At 40.9% G+C, this 18,132-nt stretch overlaps 1 protein-coding gene across 3 annotated transcripts; it reads right to left on the bottom strand.

The window, feature by feature from the left end:
• Positions 1 to 978: 978 nt before the first annotated feature.
• Positions 979 to 18,094, bottom strand: LOC148892373 (vasorin-like). 3 transcript variants are annotated; one of them, XM_089006990.1, is made up of 3 exons: positions 17,859 to 18,094; positions 14,355 to 14,637; positions 979 to 4,968 (listed from the first exon to the last, which is right to left on the bottom strand). In XM_089006990.1, exon 3 carries the CDS (start codon positions 4,944 to 4,946, stop codon positions 2,814 to 2,816), a length of 2,133 nt encoding a protein of 710 aa, XP_088863116.1. In that variant the 5' UTR covers positions 4,947 to 4,968; positions 14,355 to 14,637; positions 17,859 to 18,094; the 3' UTR covers positions 979 to 2,813. The 3 variants fall into 3 exon arrangements, with proteins under 3 accessions (XP_088863116.1, XP_088863115.1, XP_088863114.1); XM_089006989.1 differs by having other exon boundaries at positions 14,441 to 14,637; XM_089006988.1 differs by lacking the exon at positions 14,355 to 14,637 and having other exon boundaries at positions 17,859 to 18,093.
• Positions 18,095 to 18,132: the final 38 nt, after the last annotated feature.

Here is an 18,132-nt window from a genome sequence, read left to right as displayed (position 1 = left end):
GTTACTTTGATTCCCTGATTGGATCATTTTCTTGATTGAAACATAATTTTCAGGATGCATTCACAAGAAAACCAGAATTGAGCCAAAAATAAGTTTAGTCATACGTTTTTGGCTTTGAGAAACATGGAAAATAACCCCAAACCAAAACGTCACAGAGGGATTGCGTTATGGTTGAGGTTAGAGAATTTACATGCATGAGTGAAATAAGATAATATAGACAGTGTGTGTGTTTTAATGGGAAATCCTCAGATGGCATGACACAAGTTTCTAATTGAAACCATTTTGTGACCTCAGGGATACGGGAAAAAAACGCTACATCATGGACTGTAAATGACTCGCTTGCACATAGTAATTGCTGCCATGTTAAATTTGGAATTACCCCTTAATTAGGCACAATCAAATGTGAGCCAACGTTGGAACTACCTGAAGCACAAAATGTCTGTTTTTAATTTGCAGTCTTCCTGTCGATAGCAGAGAGAGAGAGAGAGAGAGAGAGAGAGAGAGAGAGAGAGAGAGAGAGAGAGAGAGAGAGAGAGAGAGAGAGAGAGAGAGAGAGAGAGAGAGAGAGAGAGAAAATAAAAAAGAAACAAACCCAATTTGTTTAGTATGATCCTCTTTTGTAGTTACTACACCATTTCCTATTGACTATCTTTACACTTATATTTTCATTTGTACACCATATTATGTACTTGAAAAACGTATCATGTTTTTAGATGACATGGTGCCTGAAAAGGTTAACTTGTCCAGCAAGATGGACCAGCCCACATCCCTTTAAACTGACTTTTAGTTCCCATATTTTCAGCACTATAAGGCGCACCTCAAAGAAAATATTTTTTTTAAAGCTGGCCATAGGCCTCATAATCCGGTGCACCTGATGTATGGAAAATGTTTTTTTAAATGTCATTTGTTGAAAGTGCGCCTTATATTCCATCAAATACGGTACTCTTATTTGTAAAGAAATGGACGACACAATTTTATAGAAAATTGCTACTCTTTTTAATACTGTCCTTTTTGTTGGCATCATTTTTTTGACAAACACAGAAATACTTTAGACAAACAAGACCAAGTTGGAAACAGCTGATGGACCCTTTCACAGTCCAAAGTAACATTAAACTATTCCAGTTGATGCGTTCTTGGGACGGGCAAGATGGGGTCTGTTCTTGGTTGATTGATTGATGTATGGATTCACATTAGACAGCACTTTAGCCCTAAAAACTTAACAAAGCAGTTTTACCTTTTCATATACAATGTCGCTTTCAACTGTAGCCAAGATTTTGCATCACATGTAACGAATACTGTTTTATTAAGACATCTGTGTAATCGATGAATCATCAAAGGCACACTGTTGTGGTTTACACTTCAGCTGGTGACGAGTTCTCGCTCCAGACCAGAAGACGAGGTGTGGGTGTCAGTCGGGGTAAAATGTTTGAATTCAGGGCTACAGGAGTTTGGAGAACACTATTTTCAGAGACTCTCAGATGAGTTTCTGAATATCAGTTTTTGAGCTTGGTTCTCAGAACGACTTTATAAAATGTTTTACCTTGCCAGCAAAACTCAAAACAGTGATTTTAATCTATGGTCATTGAGCATGGGAGAACATTTTGGATGGTTGGTTACTGATCTTCGGTAAAATTGCTCGGGCAAGGCATTTTGACCATTCTTGGCCAAATTCTGACACTTGGATAATAATTTGCAATTCGTGGATTTAAACACAAGTACAGCGGTACCTCTACTTATGAACGTCTCTTCATACGAAATGTTTAAGTTACAAAACGCCTCAACAGGAAAATATTTCCCTCTGTTCCAAAATAAATTTCAAGATACAAAAGGTATAAAAAATGAACATATTGTTTTGTCCAAAACTGTCGGTGACTGAGTGCTATTCTCCAGTGACATTCATCTCAGCCTTCGTCGTAAAGAATTTTGACAATCCCGAGTGACTCATAGGTATCCAAAACAATACAGTTTCAAATCGCATTAACAGAACAATAACAAAATTAACTGGCAGAAAACAACGTCAAATCCACACAAACCGGCCTTCCTATGCAAGGCACGAGACTGTGGACAGACCTGATACCTCACCATTGAGTCCGTCAGTCTTTACGCTTCCATCCAAACCAAAAACAATCGGCTGAGTGGAGAGAACAGATGGGTGTTTTGACAGAATACACTTGGTATGCTTGAAAGTTGAGATCCACAAATGTCATCAGCGTGTCTGCCATGATTCAAAGTTTTATCAGACCATCAGTCGTACTGCATGATGGAAACGGAGAAAAGTAAATAACAGACTCTTCAGTTTCCGGTTTAAATGCATCTTTGTCAAAGTCCATTAAACTTCAAATGTAATTCTTTTTTTGTATCATGAATAGCTGTGCTTCCCTCCAGTTTCACTTCCAAGTCCAGCAAATAGATTTACAACTCATTCAATGTTTCCCCAACAAGAAACAGTTTTAAAACAAACCATTTTCAGAAGCTGTGTCCACGTTAAAAGAAATAATGGTACTTTGTCTTTTTCTTGTCAATTGCACTTTGTTACATCACTTGGTTGGCTTTTTCTCACCATTGAACCCATTTGAAAACTGCCACCTGCTTGTTCGTTGTCCGACCATGATTCGGCTCATTTCCAACATGCTGCAAATGTATTCGACTCAAGTGCGAGTCGTTTTATTGTCTGAATCGACATTTCAGTCAGTAGTGGTATCGTCAAAGCAAAGTAAAGAAAAAGTGCCGCATTGAAACTGGGACTAAACCTTAGAATTGCTGAAACCACTACGCAGGTGTCCAAAGTGTTTATATTTATATATTGTTGCGTCTTAGAAATACGAAGGCTTTAGGGATGATCGACTGTTATTTGACGGGGAGTGTCCTTGCATCAGTGGGACCTGATAGTCCAAATTGCCGTTTTGGTGTAACGATGTGGCTGGTTGTCGAGCGTGACAACGGTCAGTTCCAGCCGGTTTGTAGGGCAGTGGACCGTTTCCACCATCTTCTAGACATGCTTTGATGCCGTCCACTTCCAATGAATCGTCTGGATCTGCAGGACCCAGTTCGAGCTCCATTCCCGCTTTACGCTGCCTCTTTTTACGAAGGAAGATGATCAGCCCAACCACCGATGCCAACCCCAGCACTAGTGCCAGAGCGGCAATGGCAGGAATGAGAGTGTCCATGAGTGAGCTTTGCGTCTCCACTCGGGGTTCTAAGGATGTCAGTGCAACCCCTGCCGTCCGAGCTTCTGTACATGACCCCGTCTCCACCGAGCTGTTTGCCCTTGTGGTCATTCTCTCCCCGAGGGGGCTCGCACAGACGGAGTAGGTACAATTGGGTCTGAGTCCGCGCAGGGTGTACTCTGGGTAAGATGCCGGCACGCTCAAAATAATGGGGCGGCGGTCGGGGCCTGAGAGATTGCGGTAGGTCAGCCTGATTCCACGGATATTTGGCCGTGTCTTAATGAAGAGGTGCAGATCAAGAAGAATAGAGGTGGAGGTCACCTGGCGGGAGCTGATGGCATCCAGTTCTGCAAAAAACGTGGAAGCCTCAATGGACACTTCTGTTCCCTGAGGTTTCGGTGGTTCTGTCGCATTGTCCACGTTTTCACAGTAAAGTCCAGATGTTTGTGAAGGACACAGACAGCCCAGTTGACCTATTGGATCAAAGTTACAAATGCCACCGTTGAGACAAATATTTGGTGGACAGATGTGCTGATCATATGTCCCACTTGTGAAGCTTGGATAGGTGGAAACCTCTGATGAAAGCGGTTCTGTTTTTGAGTTCGAACTTTGTTCACTTGGTGGTGGGGGAGGAGGAGGAGGAGGAATGGCATTGGTATGGGTTGTTTCTTGGAATGTTGTAGGATCCTGAGGCGCCAAAGTACTCCCCACGGGATATTTCATCAGTAAAGTTGTGGTCAGTGGGCATCCAAAATCTGCATGGTCCAATGCTGAAAGCATCTTCCCGGCATTAGCTAGAGGGAAGTGGCACCTGGTCTCCTTAAACCTCCCCAGATTTATATTCTTCTCCTTCAGCCAGGCGGTAAACGAAGCGAGGGGGCACAAACAATTGAAAGGATTTTCAGCTGCTGCCAGTTCTACAAGTTTGGGGAAAGACTGGAAAAAGTCTTGGGGAAAACCCTGCAGATTGAGACTACTGAGATCCAATTCTTGGAGCCCGGTGAGTTTCTGAAAGTCTTCTGTCTTGAGCTCACCCAGTGGGTTGGCAGCCAGATTGAGCTTGATCAAGCCCTTTAGGGAATCCTTCTTCAGGGCTTGAGGAACCGCCGTTAACTGGTTCATGGAGATATCGAGCTCGTGGAGATTCCCTAGAAAGGTGACAAGATCTTCATCCAGAGAAACAAGCCCGAGAGAAGCCATTTTCAAAGTCTCTAAGTGGGGTGTCTGAAGGTCTGAGACATGCATGGTGGGGATGTTGTTGTAACTCAGGTCTAGAAGCAGAAGCCTGGGTAAATTAAGAGAAGGCAAAGATATGAGTTTGTTCCCTTGAAGTTTGAGTTCCAGTAGCATTTCTAAACCTTCAAAAGCTTCTTGTTGGATGCTCTGGATGTGATTTTGGTGGAGATACAGTCTCTCTAGCTGGACCAAGCCAGAAAAGCTCTCTTTGGAAATGTGAGTGATGATATTCGAAGATAAGTCCAAGTTCTTCAGCTTCGACAACATCTTGAATACGCCATCTGGAACCTCTCTCAGCTCATTCTGGCTCAGATCTAGCAAATCCAAGTCTCCTAGACCCGTAAAGTCGTTCTGGGTCAGAGCGCTTATGCCGTTTTGGAAGATATAAAGATTGATGGTGCTGGATGGAACTCGGGGCACAGTGTTGGACCGTCGAACGATGCAGAATATGGTGCCTGCACTGTTACAAGTACAATCTGCGGGGCACTCAATGGATAAAACCAGACTTGAGGAGAGGAAGAAGAGCATGAGATGACACAACATGGTAATTCCGGGGCTTGGAACTCTGAAAGACAAAATGGAAACAGACAAAAGGAAGGTGTTAATTTTAATTTGTGTGTCGTCGACAGAAACTGAAAATAAATGAAGAGGTGGTTTGTAAAGGTGTTTCTATAAGACGGCTCCTCACTCTTTATTCTAATTCCAATTTAGTCCTACTTTATACCCGTGCTTTCATAAATGATGACAATGCCTAACCGAAAGCCAAGAATCTGTCAAGAGCTACAAAGTCAGTTCTTACATTTTCAAAGTCCTTACGAAATGTGACACACTTTTGTCGTTCACATGGAGCCTCTGCCATTAGCAACGTCAAAGTGAAACGTGGCCATTGACGTGAAGCAAAGCAGGTCGGCACGCATACCCGAGACCAACAGACGACAGGGAATGTGGTGAATAGCGGCCGAGGTATAATCGTCATCACAGCTGGATTAAGTTACCCATAGTGCACTGGAGCCATCGCTCACGGTGTGACAGAGCTACGTGAACCTTTGCTTTGTCCTACTAATGACTACAGGGAATGGTTTGGGAAGAAAAATAAATGGGATGGAGAAATACAATGCAGACAAAAGAAAATGTGGAGCTAGCAGCTATTTTATGAGTCTTTCTGAAAGGCAGTACTGTATTCTCTTGTATGTGTTCTTTTTTTATTTGGTTGAGTGGTGCCGAGGCATCAAAAGATCTATTGTGGTCTAATCTCGGCAGGTGCCTAGACACTGTAGAATGTAGTGGGTTTATTTTTTGGGGGGCATTCCAAGAAGAGCGTGAAGAGGTTTATAGACAGTGAGTAAAATAGGCGAACTTGATGTATGGGTTATAAAAATCATCCCCGGTTGCATCATTAACCTTTTCAGGGACTACGATGGGCATTTTATTATGCCATGGGGTTACAGAATGCATGAAGGGGGTAAAAGGGAGATGTGAGGTTGTAAACTGTGAAAATATGTGCTTTACATGTAATTTTTACAACATTTCCTGTTGCTTGGAAATCCGTTATCGACTGTGCAGAGGTAGTTTGGAGAGGGACAAAGTGAGTGGGGGGAGGGGCAGGACTGAAGGTACTTAAGTGCAAAAACGGAATCCATAAATTACATTTGAGAACATGTGTCCAAGGGGAGATTACTTCATCTTTTCTGAGAAGAAAAAAACACCCACCCCCTCAACTTCCCATAAATGGAATATCCTGTTACTTTATCCCGAGGAATCAATAAACTCCCCTGGTCTCTTAAAAATGCAATTGTCTCAGCGCAATGTGCAACCTGGTCATTGTGCAATCCAAACTCCGGAGTTGAAGCGTAGTTGACAAAATATCAATATCGTACAGTACATGGCGATTAATGTCAGTTCAGAGCAACAATGTGGAATAGTGGGAAGAATGTTCGCTTAAAAGTTTTCAGGTACTGGGTTCAAATGTCAGGGCTATGGAAAATGGTTGGCTTATATTTTCTTCCATGTACAGGTATTGCAAGAAAGTGTCGCTATTTGGCATTTATGTTGCCTTACAGAAAAAACATATTTGGTGAATAATTCTAAATATCTGTTGTATGATTAATTGCATTATGAGGTGAGTACTGTTCAAGGGAAAAAAATCGCTGCGTGTGGCCGTTCACACTTGACAACTTCTGTCTAGACTGTAGAGTGATAACTGCGTTGCGGTCTATATTAAGATGACCACTTACGATAGTGTTGTGAGTGACACGATATCAATTAATATCACAGATGATACACGATACCAAAGTACTATTAAATCAATCCACAGTTTACTTGATTTTTTACGGTTTCATGCGCCCTGTAACCTGATAACAATACAATACAATACATTTTGATGTATATATAACATTATAATCCGTCAACCGTTGTCACCAGTATGCTGCAAAGGGTTAAGAAAACAAGTCAAATTTTCTTGTTCTGACATCTTTTTAGTAATTCATAAAAACACACACACAATATATATATATTCCTACTTTACGTTGACTGGGTCCTGATTGGCGACAAAGACAAACACACCTTGATAAGGGCCAGTGTGATACCAGTTACTGTGTGTCATCAGCATGTTTGGAATGCAGGAGCTCACGGGCGCACCTCTTAATACCGTGCTGCATCTTAGCCAATTAGTTTATGAGCAACAGCAATTGAAAAGCCCCATGCTGCAAATTTGCCTAAAGGTGTTTGGCAACAAACTCCAAAGTCTCTGTCTTCTTGTTCTAAAACAATCCCTTGAAATTGTTTTGGCTTTTTTTTTTTTTTTTCTTCATTTGCCACCTGAGCGTTGGCTCAAAGTTTGTTTTCTCCCTGTGCTTACATGGGTAACTTTATCTTGGCCAATGCCCATATTTGGGGGACAGAGAGCTAGATAGAGATCTAGCTAGAGAGCTAGCTTACTAGAGACCTAGCTAGCTACAGCGCTAGAGAGATAGCTATATAGCTAGATAGAGAGCTAGATAGCTAGCACGATAGCTAGATAGCCCGGATTGGATTGTATTGGATTTCCCTTTATTAGTCTCGCAGTGGAGAAATTTACAATTCAGAGCATCAAAGCTATGAAAGGAAGATGAAAGGAATGAAAGAAGTAGAAAATCAAAATACAGGAACTGCAGGAAAGGCAGCCACTCTCGCGGCGCCATCTTGAAGCCAAAATAACAAAAAAAAAAAAAAATAACAAACACACTTGCACACTTGTTCTCTTGCTGATATGGGATGAGCTGAATCAAACCAGCAATCCTAAACATGATAAAGAATCGAAAATTACCAAAAACATTCCTTCAAAGAACAGGTAATTTTCTTTGACACTGGAACCGTGACGACCCGTTTTTGAAAAAAAAAAAAACAAACAAACACAGGAATTCTACTGATGGCAAGTCCATCATTTTTTTTTGCCACACAGACCTAAATCAACCAGATGTGCATGAGCACGCACATGCACAAAAAAAAGCGGTGCCCCATTGCTTGGATCACCTCATTACGACCACCTTAGTCCACGAGTGTCGGCGGATTTACGACTGACAACAACTTGGAAAGTGCGATAGGATATGCCACAAATACACACACACACACACAAGGACTATTCAGCGAATGAGTACGACACCATTTATTCACAAGAGGATTAAATGATGTCTACAAACGTATGTCTGTGTGTGTGTGTGTGGGGGGGGGGGGGGGGGCAGGGGCGGGCGTATGTTTACTTAAGTCACTTATCTATTTACTTTTAGTCCTCACAAATCCTTCACTTAAGTAAACACACACACATTCTGGAATCAATTACAGCTTTTCCCTGCATGGGTTTGCAATCCTCCGACCTTGACTGCTTTAGAGTGAAACAATGGCTTCATTCTGTAAAAGATCATACGAGTCAGAACCTTTGCAAACGCCTCTCAGGTCCACCCCCGCCCCCCTCAAAAACCCCCGAACGAGGACCGACGCTGTGATTTTTTTTTTTTACAGCGTGGAAGCAGACGTGTCGTCTTCCTTCTCGTGCTGCGCCCGCCTATGTAGCCAAATATGGAAGCCATGTCGGCTTTCTTGGGTGATAAACACGTCCAGATCAGACTTGGATTGGTATTCTTCGTGGACAATCTGAAAACGGACAGGTCAAAAGTAAACCAATTTTGATTTTTCATCAAAATTTTGACTGACCTCAGCAAACCCCAAAAAATCTTGTTAGTTTTTATGGAATGAGTTGTGGTAGAAGTCTGTATTTTTTTTTTACCCAAATTGTTGTTTTTTGAATCTATCTATCTATCTATCTATCTATCTATCTATCTATCTATCTATCTATCTATCTATCTATCTATCTATCTATCTATCTATCTATCTATCTATCTATCTATCTATCTGTCTGTCTGTCTGTCTGTCTGTCTGTCTGTCTGTCTGTCTGTCTGTCTGTTTGTCTGTCTGTCGCTAGCTCTGTATCTAGCTAGCTCACTGGCTAGCTGTCTATCTAGCTAGATAGCTCTATATCAAGCTCGCTCTCTTGATCTCTATCTAGATCGCTCGCTAGCTAGCTCTCTATCTAGCAAGGTAGCTCTCTAGCTAGCTAGCCACCTCTCTCTCTCTCTTTCTCTTTATCTATTTGATCTATTTATTTTTTACCCAATTATTTTTTGGAGCGGTGACATAGTGGTCGACTGGTTAGAATGTTTGCCACGCAGTGCAGAGGAGCATTGTTCGATTCTGACTTTCTGTGTGGGGGATGCATGTTCTCCCCTGGCTTGCGTGGGTTTACTCTGGGTACTCCGGTTTCCTCCCACATTTCAAAAACAGGCATGACGGGCTTATTGAACACAACCAAATTGTCCCTATGTGTGAGTGTGAGCACGGATAATTGTTTGTCGATGCTTGCCCTGTGATTGGATGGCGAACCCGTTCAGGGTGTCCCGTGCCTACTGCTTGAAAGGATACGCGAGGATACGCTTCGAAAAAGCCCTGTTACCCTCGTGAGGATAATGCGGTTCAGATAATGGATGGATGGATGTTTTTGAAAGCCTACAATGATTTCACAAATACACTCAGTCACCCCGAAGCCATTCTCTCACACACACAAACACAACTAAAACACGACTGAAATGCTGTCTCGCCCCTGAGAAATTCTCTTTCGAGCACACCTGCAACGCTATCGCATTTACAACTGAGTCGTCAACCCACTCACACTTTAATGATGCCTTAAAGGACAACCGACATCACTTTTTGGTTTCCTAACTGACATCAGAAAAACGTTTTATAGCATCTAAAATACCCAAAACACGCAGGCTGATATTTTTAGTCAAATGCAAAACACCAATAAAATTAAAGTGTCCAAAATCTGCAAAAACAAAAGAACCCGGAAGTGGCCAGTTTTAGAAGGTCCCGCCCCCTTGTTCGTGGTGTCACCCCAAGACGTCTTGCCTGGCTGGAAAATCAAAACAATGGCTTCAGATTCGGAGAATATGCTTTCTTGTTACTCATCCAATTATGAATATGATTCAAATAGTTCTGAAGAGGAAAGCAGACATGTTTGCAATCGATTAAAGATGTCGTTCCGTGTCATTTTGAGGCATTTGGACTGCAATGTAGCGTCCCAGAAAAGAGGCAGAAAATGGCGACAAAGCTCCGTGTAAGGAATTAATCAGCCCGTTTCCTCAGGCTGATTAATTCCTTACACGGAGCTCTGTCGCCCTCTTCTGCCTGTTTTTGGTGCAACACGAAGTTTTCAGACCAGTATAGCAAAATGCATTGACGTGATGGAAGGACTGCTACAATGTGTCCTTTTTTCGGTCAGGGGCGTTCCTTCAGTGACGTAACGTGGGGACTCGTCACCAACTCAAAAACAAGACTTCCGGAATATTCAGTGCAAGTCTTAAAACGTAAAATATAGCTATATGCGGTGGAATCTTTGTAAAATACACTCAGTATGAGTCATTTGAAGCCATTTTACAAATTATGGACACAATTTGTCCGAAGACATCGGTTGTCCTTTAAGTTCAATCGCATTCAAAAAGAAAAAAAAAGAAAAAGACAGGCAACCCACGTGGCAAGGCGCTCGACTTGTTACACGACTCCGTAACGAGCCCCGAGGGCATTGGGAGGTTTGGGACTGAAAGGGGCGGAGGGGGCGGGGTGATGCTTATGTGTGGTATAAACGGGTGTGAACACTTGCACGCCCGCCTAACCTAATTTGATTTTACCCTGATAACATAATGAATGCATTTGCTTCTTTGTTGAAAAGATGCTCACGCTTTTGACACGGTTCCGTTCGGTTAAAAATAGCATCGAGTGTTACGACGCCTTCAATGTCCGCGGGATAAAATGCTTAGAATACAAAGAAGAATCATAATGAGCAATAAACGTGCATGTGATCCGTTTCAGAGAACATGACGCCCCAGTTTAACTCATTCACTGCCAGACGTGCAAAAATGTGTCCACTCCAGTGCCAGGGTTTTTGTCATTGTCACTCGAATTCCAGGACCCACAGAATATTGAGTTTTAGGACTACATTTGATACAGCTTTAGAAACCTTCTTCTGCTCTTCTTTCATCAGAAAAAAATAGTTCATTCCTAAATTCTATGGGTCTGGAGTTATATGAGCTTGAAATGAGGGCGTCTGTCCAAAATACAATGAAATACATACATATTGCTTTATATAGCGCTTTTACAACAGCTGAAGCTGGAACAAAGCGCGGACATGGAAAAAAGGAATCGCTGCCCCCTTGTGAAAAAGCCAGAGGCCATGGCCAGCGCTTTATCGCCACCCAAGCATGAAAAAAATAAAACTCAAAAACATTTGGGAATGGCGCTCTCCGTCATATTTTCAATTCCCGAATGCATTTGTGAATCCTTAGTCAATCTATTTTCCTGACTCACGTCTTGTCATTCATGCCACAGGTAAATTTGCGGGGCATACAAAACGTATAAATCAAAGACAACAAAGATATACTGTCAAAAGCTTATACGGCTTCCGCGACTGTCTCATCAATCTTTTTTTTTTCCCCTCCAACAAGAACCATCTGCGAATCAGTAAACGCCCAAACTGTGAATCATCCGTAACCATGACGACTCTCTTCTGCTTCACCACCGGTCTTGAATGCCGTGTGTTTGTTTTTGGTGCGTCTCGGTCTGGCGAGAGACTATGGCTACGTTCGACATAACACATGGCACTTGTGTGCGTGGAATGAAAAAAAAAAAGACCCAATCAGAAGAAATATGCACTGGCCAGCCGCTTCATTAGGTACGGCAACAAATGGCCATCCTAATCCATCCAACCCAAGGGTAAATGGGCCACAAAATTCTTGGGGGGAAAAAAATCTGATTAAACCACCAGTAAGCATTTCCCACAAATCAATCAATCAATCAATCAATTGATAAATAAATAATTTGATAACTAACTAATTAACTAACTAACTAAATTAATAAATATATAAATAAATAAATACACAAAAAATCTATAAATAAATACATACATAGATGGATAAATTCATATATATATAACTAAATGAATAATACATACACAAATAAATTTATAAATAAATAAACGGATACATTGATAAATAAATAATACGTACACAAATGAACCTATGAATAAAGCTATAAATAAATGGATACATTGATAAATAAAATAAATAAATAAATACATACACAAATAAATGTATAAATAAATAATAAAGAATTACATGGATAAATTGATAAATAAATAAATAAATAGACAAATAAATCTATACATAAATAAATAAATGAGAAATACACAAATAAATCTATGAATATATTTTTGAATAAATATATTAATAAATATATGTATATCTAAATATATAACTAGATAAATCAAAAGAAGAAAATAACTCCATAAAATGAACAAAATCTATGGTAAATAATATTGAAATACAAATGTATTGTATGTATTGTTATTTAGTTTTTTTTTGTTCTTTTGACTTCAAGACGGCGCCGCGAGAGTGGCTGCCTTTCCAGCAGCTCATGTATTTTGTTTTTCTACTTTCATTCCTTTCATCACTTTGCTGCTGTGAAATGTAAATTTCTCCACTGTGAGACTAATAAAGGCATATCCAATCCAATCCAATCCAATCCAATCCAATGTGACATTTAGTAGATTAAGGGATCAATAATAAGAAATAAATAAATGGATACATTGTTAAATGATTAAACCATAAATAAATAAATAAATAAATAAATGGAAAATAACCCCCCGTAAAATTAAAAAATTCTATGGAAAATAATCTTGAAATACAAATGTGACATTTAGTGGATTAAGGGCTCAATAATAAGAAATAAATTAATGGATAACCGGATAAATTGGATACCGGACCGAACCGGATAAACAAATACAGAATAAATGCACAAATAAATCTAGACATAAATATATAAATGCATCTATAAATCAATATAAAAATAAAAAGAAGAAAATAACCCCCCCATAAAATGAAAAAAATCTATTGAAAATAATCTTGAAATACAAACATTTAGTGGGTTGAGTAAGCCCCCCCCCCCCAAAAAAAAAAAAAAAAAAAAGCGTGTAGCCCGTATGCTGATGTCTATACATAATCTTCACAAGCTAACATGCTTTATGGGCCACATGCACACTAAAAACACTGTTAGCGAATCGCTCGTCCCGCTTGTTTGCATTTGTTTGTTGTGTCTTTCATGTGGCATTTAGTTCTCATCTGTGAGCAAGATGTCTACATACCACACACGCTGCAAAACATGTGCAATGAAACAACGTTTCTGGCTCCTTGACGACACAAAGGTTTTACACACGGTTCACACTTCTGCTCATACAGAAAATGCTGTCATGTGCATGCCAGCCCACTAATAGGCAATGTTTTCCTTAGACTATTTTCATTATTTATTTTTTTATTATTATTAATTTTCACTCATTCACTGCCATCCTCAAATTTATTCGCAAATTGAAAATATGATTTGGAGCGCCGTTCCCGGATTTGTTCATGTTTTGGTTTTTCTTGTGGGGTGCCGATAAAGCTCTGGTAAGACCTCTGGCAATGTTTTTTTCCCTTCCACTACGAGGCAGCATTTCCCCTTTCATCCATGTTAGCGCTTTGTTACTGCTTCAGCTGTTATTAAAGCGCTATATAAACCAACATGTATGTATTGCACTGTATTTTGCATCACCGCCCTCATTTCAATGCCATATAACTCCAGACCCATATAGTTTAGGAATTAAGTCTTTTTTTTCTGATGAAACAATAGTGTCTTAGATTTGTTACACTGCATTGAATGTTTATGTAATCCTAAAACGTAATAATAATAATAATAATAATAATTGTATGGAACTGTATAGTGCCACTTAGCAGTTTTTTTGACGACGATACTAGGACAGCGTGTTCTACCGGAAACAAATTCTTTGTATGTTCTACATACTTGGCAATAAAGATGATTCTGATTCTGATTCTGATTCTGATTCTGATTCTGATAATAATAATAATACATTTGATTTACAAGCGCCTTTCTGGACACTCAAGGACACTTTACAATTAGAAGAACAATACACAGAACAATAAAACCATAAATAAAATCAGAATAATAATACCTTTAATTTCAAGCGACTTTCAGAACACCCAAGAACACTTTACAATGAAAAAAAAGCACAAAACAATAAACCCATAAGTAAAATGATAAATAATAAAATAGCTGATTGAACTAGACCATGAATGCAATTTTCAACAGATGGGATTTGAAAGTAGGGAAGGAGTCAATATTATGGATGTAATAAATAATAATAATTCATATCCTGTGGGTCCTGCAATTTGAGTGAAAATGACAAAAACCCTGGCACTCAGCGTCATAATAATGTCGCCAGAGCTGAGATTCACAACTCTGTATGCCAGTGTCTCCTGGTACCGCGACGGAATGTTCAATGGCGCATTTTTTTCCCCCTTCAAATGTCATGCTCTTTACCTTCTTACTGAAGCGCTGTGTTTATACAACGCACCGAGGGGATGAGGGGGTCGGAGGGGGGCCTGGAGACACACTTCATGGCTTACCCAAAGAGTAGCGAGCCCTACAGGCTCCCTGGGGCAGGGGAGGGGTTGTGGTAGGGTGGGGGACTTCTAAGGAAAGAAAAGTTCCCCTCGGGTGAGCGTGCCGAGGCGCCGGTTCATCCGTGTCGTTTTGCTTCTAGAATTCCTGAGGTGTCAAGATGACTCGTAAAGGTTCAACGTGAGCTTGTTGTCACTGAAATCTGAAACCAAATTGGGCACATGGAAAAAGGATACCATCAAGTCTACAAAATAAAATGTGTTTTAGTTATAAATTGATTTAAATTGATGTGTTTTGTGGATAATTTCAGGATGGTACATTAAAAAATGGCATTTTTGGAGTCTAAAAACAGGAATTTGAGCCTTTCAGGGACAGTGATTATGACCGTGAACAGCTTACTTCGTTCTGTCAACTCTTATTTTTTAGTTGGAAAAATTCAGGAAGTCAATTTTTGTCATTCATGAAACTTTAAATATTTTGTGAATGCTCAAAGATTTGCTGGCAAGTGGTTCAGGGTGTCCCCTGCCGTCATTTTTTTACTACTTTGGAAATGATAAAACCCACGAGTGAAATAATTCTGCAGACAGAACACCCGCACACGCACCCCTAAACTCATTAAGTGACTTTCGGGGGTCTTTTGCTCACACTCAGTCGTCACGGCGATGTGACCTCAGCACTTTCAGACTGACCCTCGGGATCGCTCCAAGTATGGGGAGCAATATAGGGAAGGAGGGAGGGGCTTCATCTCGAGGTAGCAGCATCTTCCGACTCAATGAAACCCCCCCATCCCCCTGCCCACCACCCCTCCAAAATAAAACATTTAATTAAATTGCTGAGGCAGCAAGTCAGGAATGTTTGCTTTGCTCTATCTCTCTCTGTCTTTCTCTCTCACCCTCTCTATCTCTCTCTCTCTTACCCTTTCTCCCTCTCTCCCCTTTTCTCTTTCACTCGCTCTCTCTCTCTTTTAGCCTCTCCCTTTCTCTCTTTTTCCTCTCTCTTCGTCCCTTTCTCTCTATCTCTTTTATGCTCTCTATCTCTCCCTCTCTCTCTTTATCTCTCTCTCTCTCACCCTCTCCCTCCATCTCTCTTTCTCTCTCTCTCTTTCCATCTCTCTTTCTCTCTCTCTCTCTTTTCCTCTCTCTTTCTCTCTCTCACCCGCTTGCTCCCTCACCCTCTGTCTCCCTCTGTCTTTCTCTCTCTGTCTCCCTCTCTCTAAAACTCTCTCTCTATTCCTCTCTCTAAATGTCTCTCTTTCTCTCTCCCTCTTTCTCTCTCTCTCTCTCCCATCTCTCTCCCTCTCTCTGTCTCTCTCTCTAAATCTCTCTCTCTCTCCATCTCTCTCTCTCTCTCTCTCTCTCTCTCTCTCTCTCTCTCTCTCTCTCTCTCTCTCTCTCTCTCTCTCTCTCTCTCTCTCAGTGTCTCTCTCTCTCCCCTGACCCCTCTCCCCCTTCTCTTGCAGGCTCTCTCTCATTTCTTCCCCTCTTTCTCTCTCTCTCTCTCTCTCTCCCTCTCTCTCTATATCTCTCTCTCTTCCTCTTTCTCTCTCTCCCCCTCTGCGTCTGCCCCCCTCTCTCACTCTCTCTGTCTCTCTGGCTGGGCCTAACTGCTTCTGAGTTCTGCATTTTTCAGCCTTCTTCTTCTTCTTCTTCTGAAATCCTTGTCACAATAAGAAGCCAGTTGGTAAGTTGGTATTGGTGAAAGGGAGGCCCATATCTGAAGGCTCTGCGACCCAGCGTGACTCTCATGACGTTGGAGTCCATGCTTCTTGTCAGACAATCTTCACCATGATTTTCTGTTTCTCTCTCTATCGATTTTAAAGGTTTAAACGTGGTCAGCCCATCTTCTGCAGTTGCGACAAAAACATGATTGCTTTGAATGCCATCCAGGCCTTTTTTTGGGTTGGATCAGGAATCCAAATGACTTTGAATTATTATGCCCAAGTAACCATACAGGTTTCCAATGACAATCCAGCCAAGAGGTCATACCAATATGCTCCTCATTCCAAATATGCCCCCCCGGCCCCTCTCTTTTTTTTGGGTGCCGTTTGAGAATTTGCTTTGATCCGCCCAATCGAAAACCGAACAGCTTTTGCCCATCCGGTTTTATTGTATCATTGTTGTTTTTTTTCCAGTTTATTATTGTTAGAAATCAGACCAAGAAACATGCTGTTTTTTTGGGAATGGCCAAGCAACATCTTTTCAAACCCAAAAATGAAGAAACAAACACATAACCAATATTTGTAATATACAAAAAACTTTTTTGTAGCTATACAGTATACTCGACTTTGAAAAACATATTCATGATTGTAGTTGTGCCTGTCTGAGAACTCTTTTGGTTTTGAAAGTTTCTTCCTTGTTGTCAGGTAGCCAAACCCAAAATGAAAGAGATGCAGAGAGCAAGTAAGAAACAGGCTGAGCCTCTCACAGACGTGGACAAACCGTGTGTGTCTGTGTGCGTTTTAGAGACAGAGAGGGAGGGAGATGCATTTCCTCATTCACGAATTAATTCGGGAATTGAAAATATGATGTAGAGCGCCATTTCCGAATTTGTTTGGGTTTTGTTTTTTCATGCTTGGGTGCCGATAATGCGTGGGCCGTGGCCTCTGGAAATGTTTTTTTTTTCTTTTCCACAAGGGGACATAATTTCCCTTTTTCCATGTTGGCGCTTTGTTCTAGCTTCAGCTGTTGTTAAAGCACTATATAAACAAATATGTATGTATTGCATTGTATTTTGGACAGCCACCCTCATTTCAAGCTCATAGAACTCCAGACTCATATCATTTAGGAATTAACTCTTTTCTTCTGATGAAAGAAGACAGTCTTACGCTGAATTGAATGTTTATGTAGTCCTAAAACTCAATATTCTGTGTGTCCTGGAATTTGAGTGACAATGACAAAAACCCTGGCACTGGAGTGGACATGTTTTTGCACGTCTGGCAGTGAATGAGTTAAAGTGTTTCAAGAGTGTATGTGTGTGTAACAAACTCAGTATTTTTTTTCAGTCCTGTTTCGATATCAGTTGACAATATCAGTTGTTGTGAATTGAAGTGTTTCAGCACTGTTGTGAGATTTAACATGTCAGTCGTGTCTCTGAAAGCGGTCGAATAAAAAATATTCTGTATATAAATAAAATAACAAAAATCAGTAGAATGGCATAGCATTTCAGTGGTGTTGTAATAGAAAAAGCAATTAGCCTCGTCAGTATGAGGACATTTAGGTTGGGTTTTTGTTTCTATGCGAAGCGTGAACCTTACAGTTGTATCTGAATGTATATCAGTCATGCGCGGAATCGTTTTGGGGGGCAGTTCAGCAACGTGCGTTATCCAGTCCGCGACCTCTCACTCTCACACTTAATCGTGTTTCATTTTCCACGCACGACTAACTACACAAGTTCGTGAGGGTTGAAACGCGAGATGTCACTTACCCTTTCCGACGTGGTTCTTGGGGAAAAAAAAGAAATCCAAGTGACGATATATATTCGATTTCCAAACTTCGTATCCAAACTTTGTGCAGAAACACAACCGCGGTTTCGCGTTAACGTTCCACGCGTAAAGTCTCCACGACGAGCCACCGCCCCCTCTCCGTGTCTGCTCTTTGCGTATCCTAAATCCAAACTGCAGTTCGTGTTTCGATTCCAATTCCACACACGGGGAAGAAACACTTGGAGGAGGAGGTGCACAGAAGGAGCGGCGAGGCGG

Source organism: Hippocampus bargibanti, linkage group LG10 (assembly GCF_051943395.1).
Source record: "Hippocampus bargibanti isolate YZ-2025 linkage group LG10, ASM5194339v1, whole genome shotgun sequence".
Taxonomy (NCBI): domain Eukaryota; kingdom Metazoa; phylum Chordata; class Actinopteri; order Syngnathiformes; family Syngnathidae; genus Hippocampus; species Hippocampus bargibanti.
The sequence above is the reverse complement of the archived record's forward strand: the minus strand, read 5'-3'. Positions and strand labels throughout refer to the sequence as shown.

Excerpts from the sequence above, each read along its gene's own strand:
- LOC148892373 (XM_089006990.1), bottom strand. The coding sequence starts at position 4,946 with ATGTTGTGTCATCTCATGCTCTTCTTCCTCTCCTCAAGTCTGGTTTTA.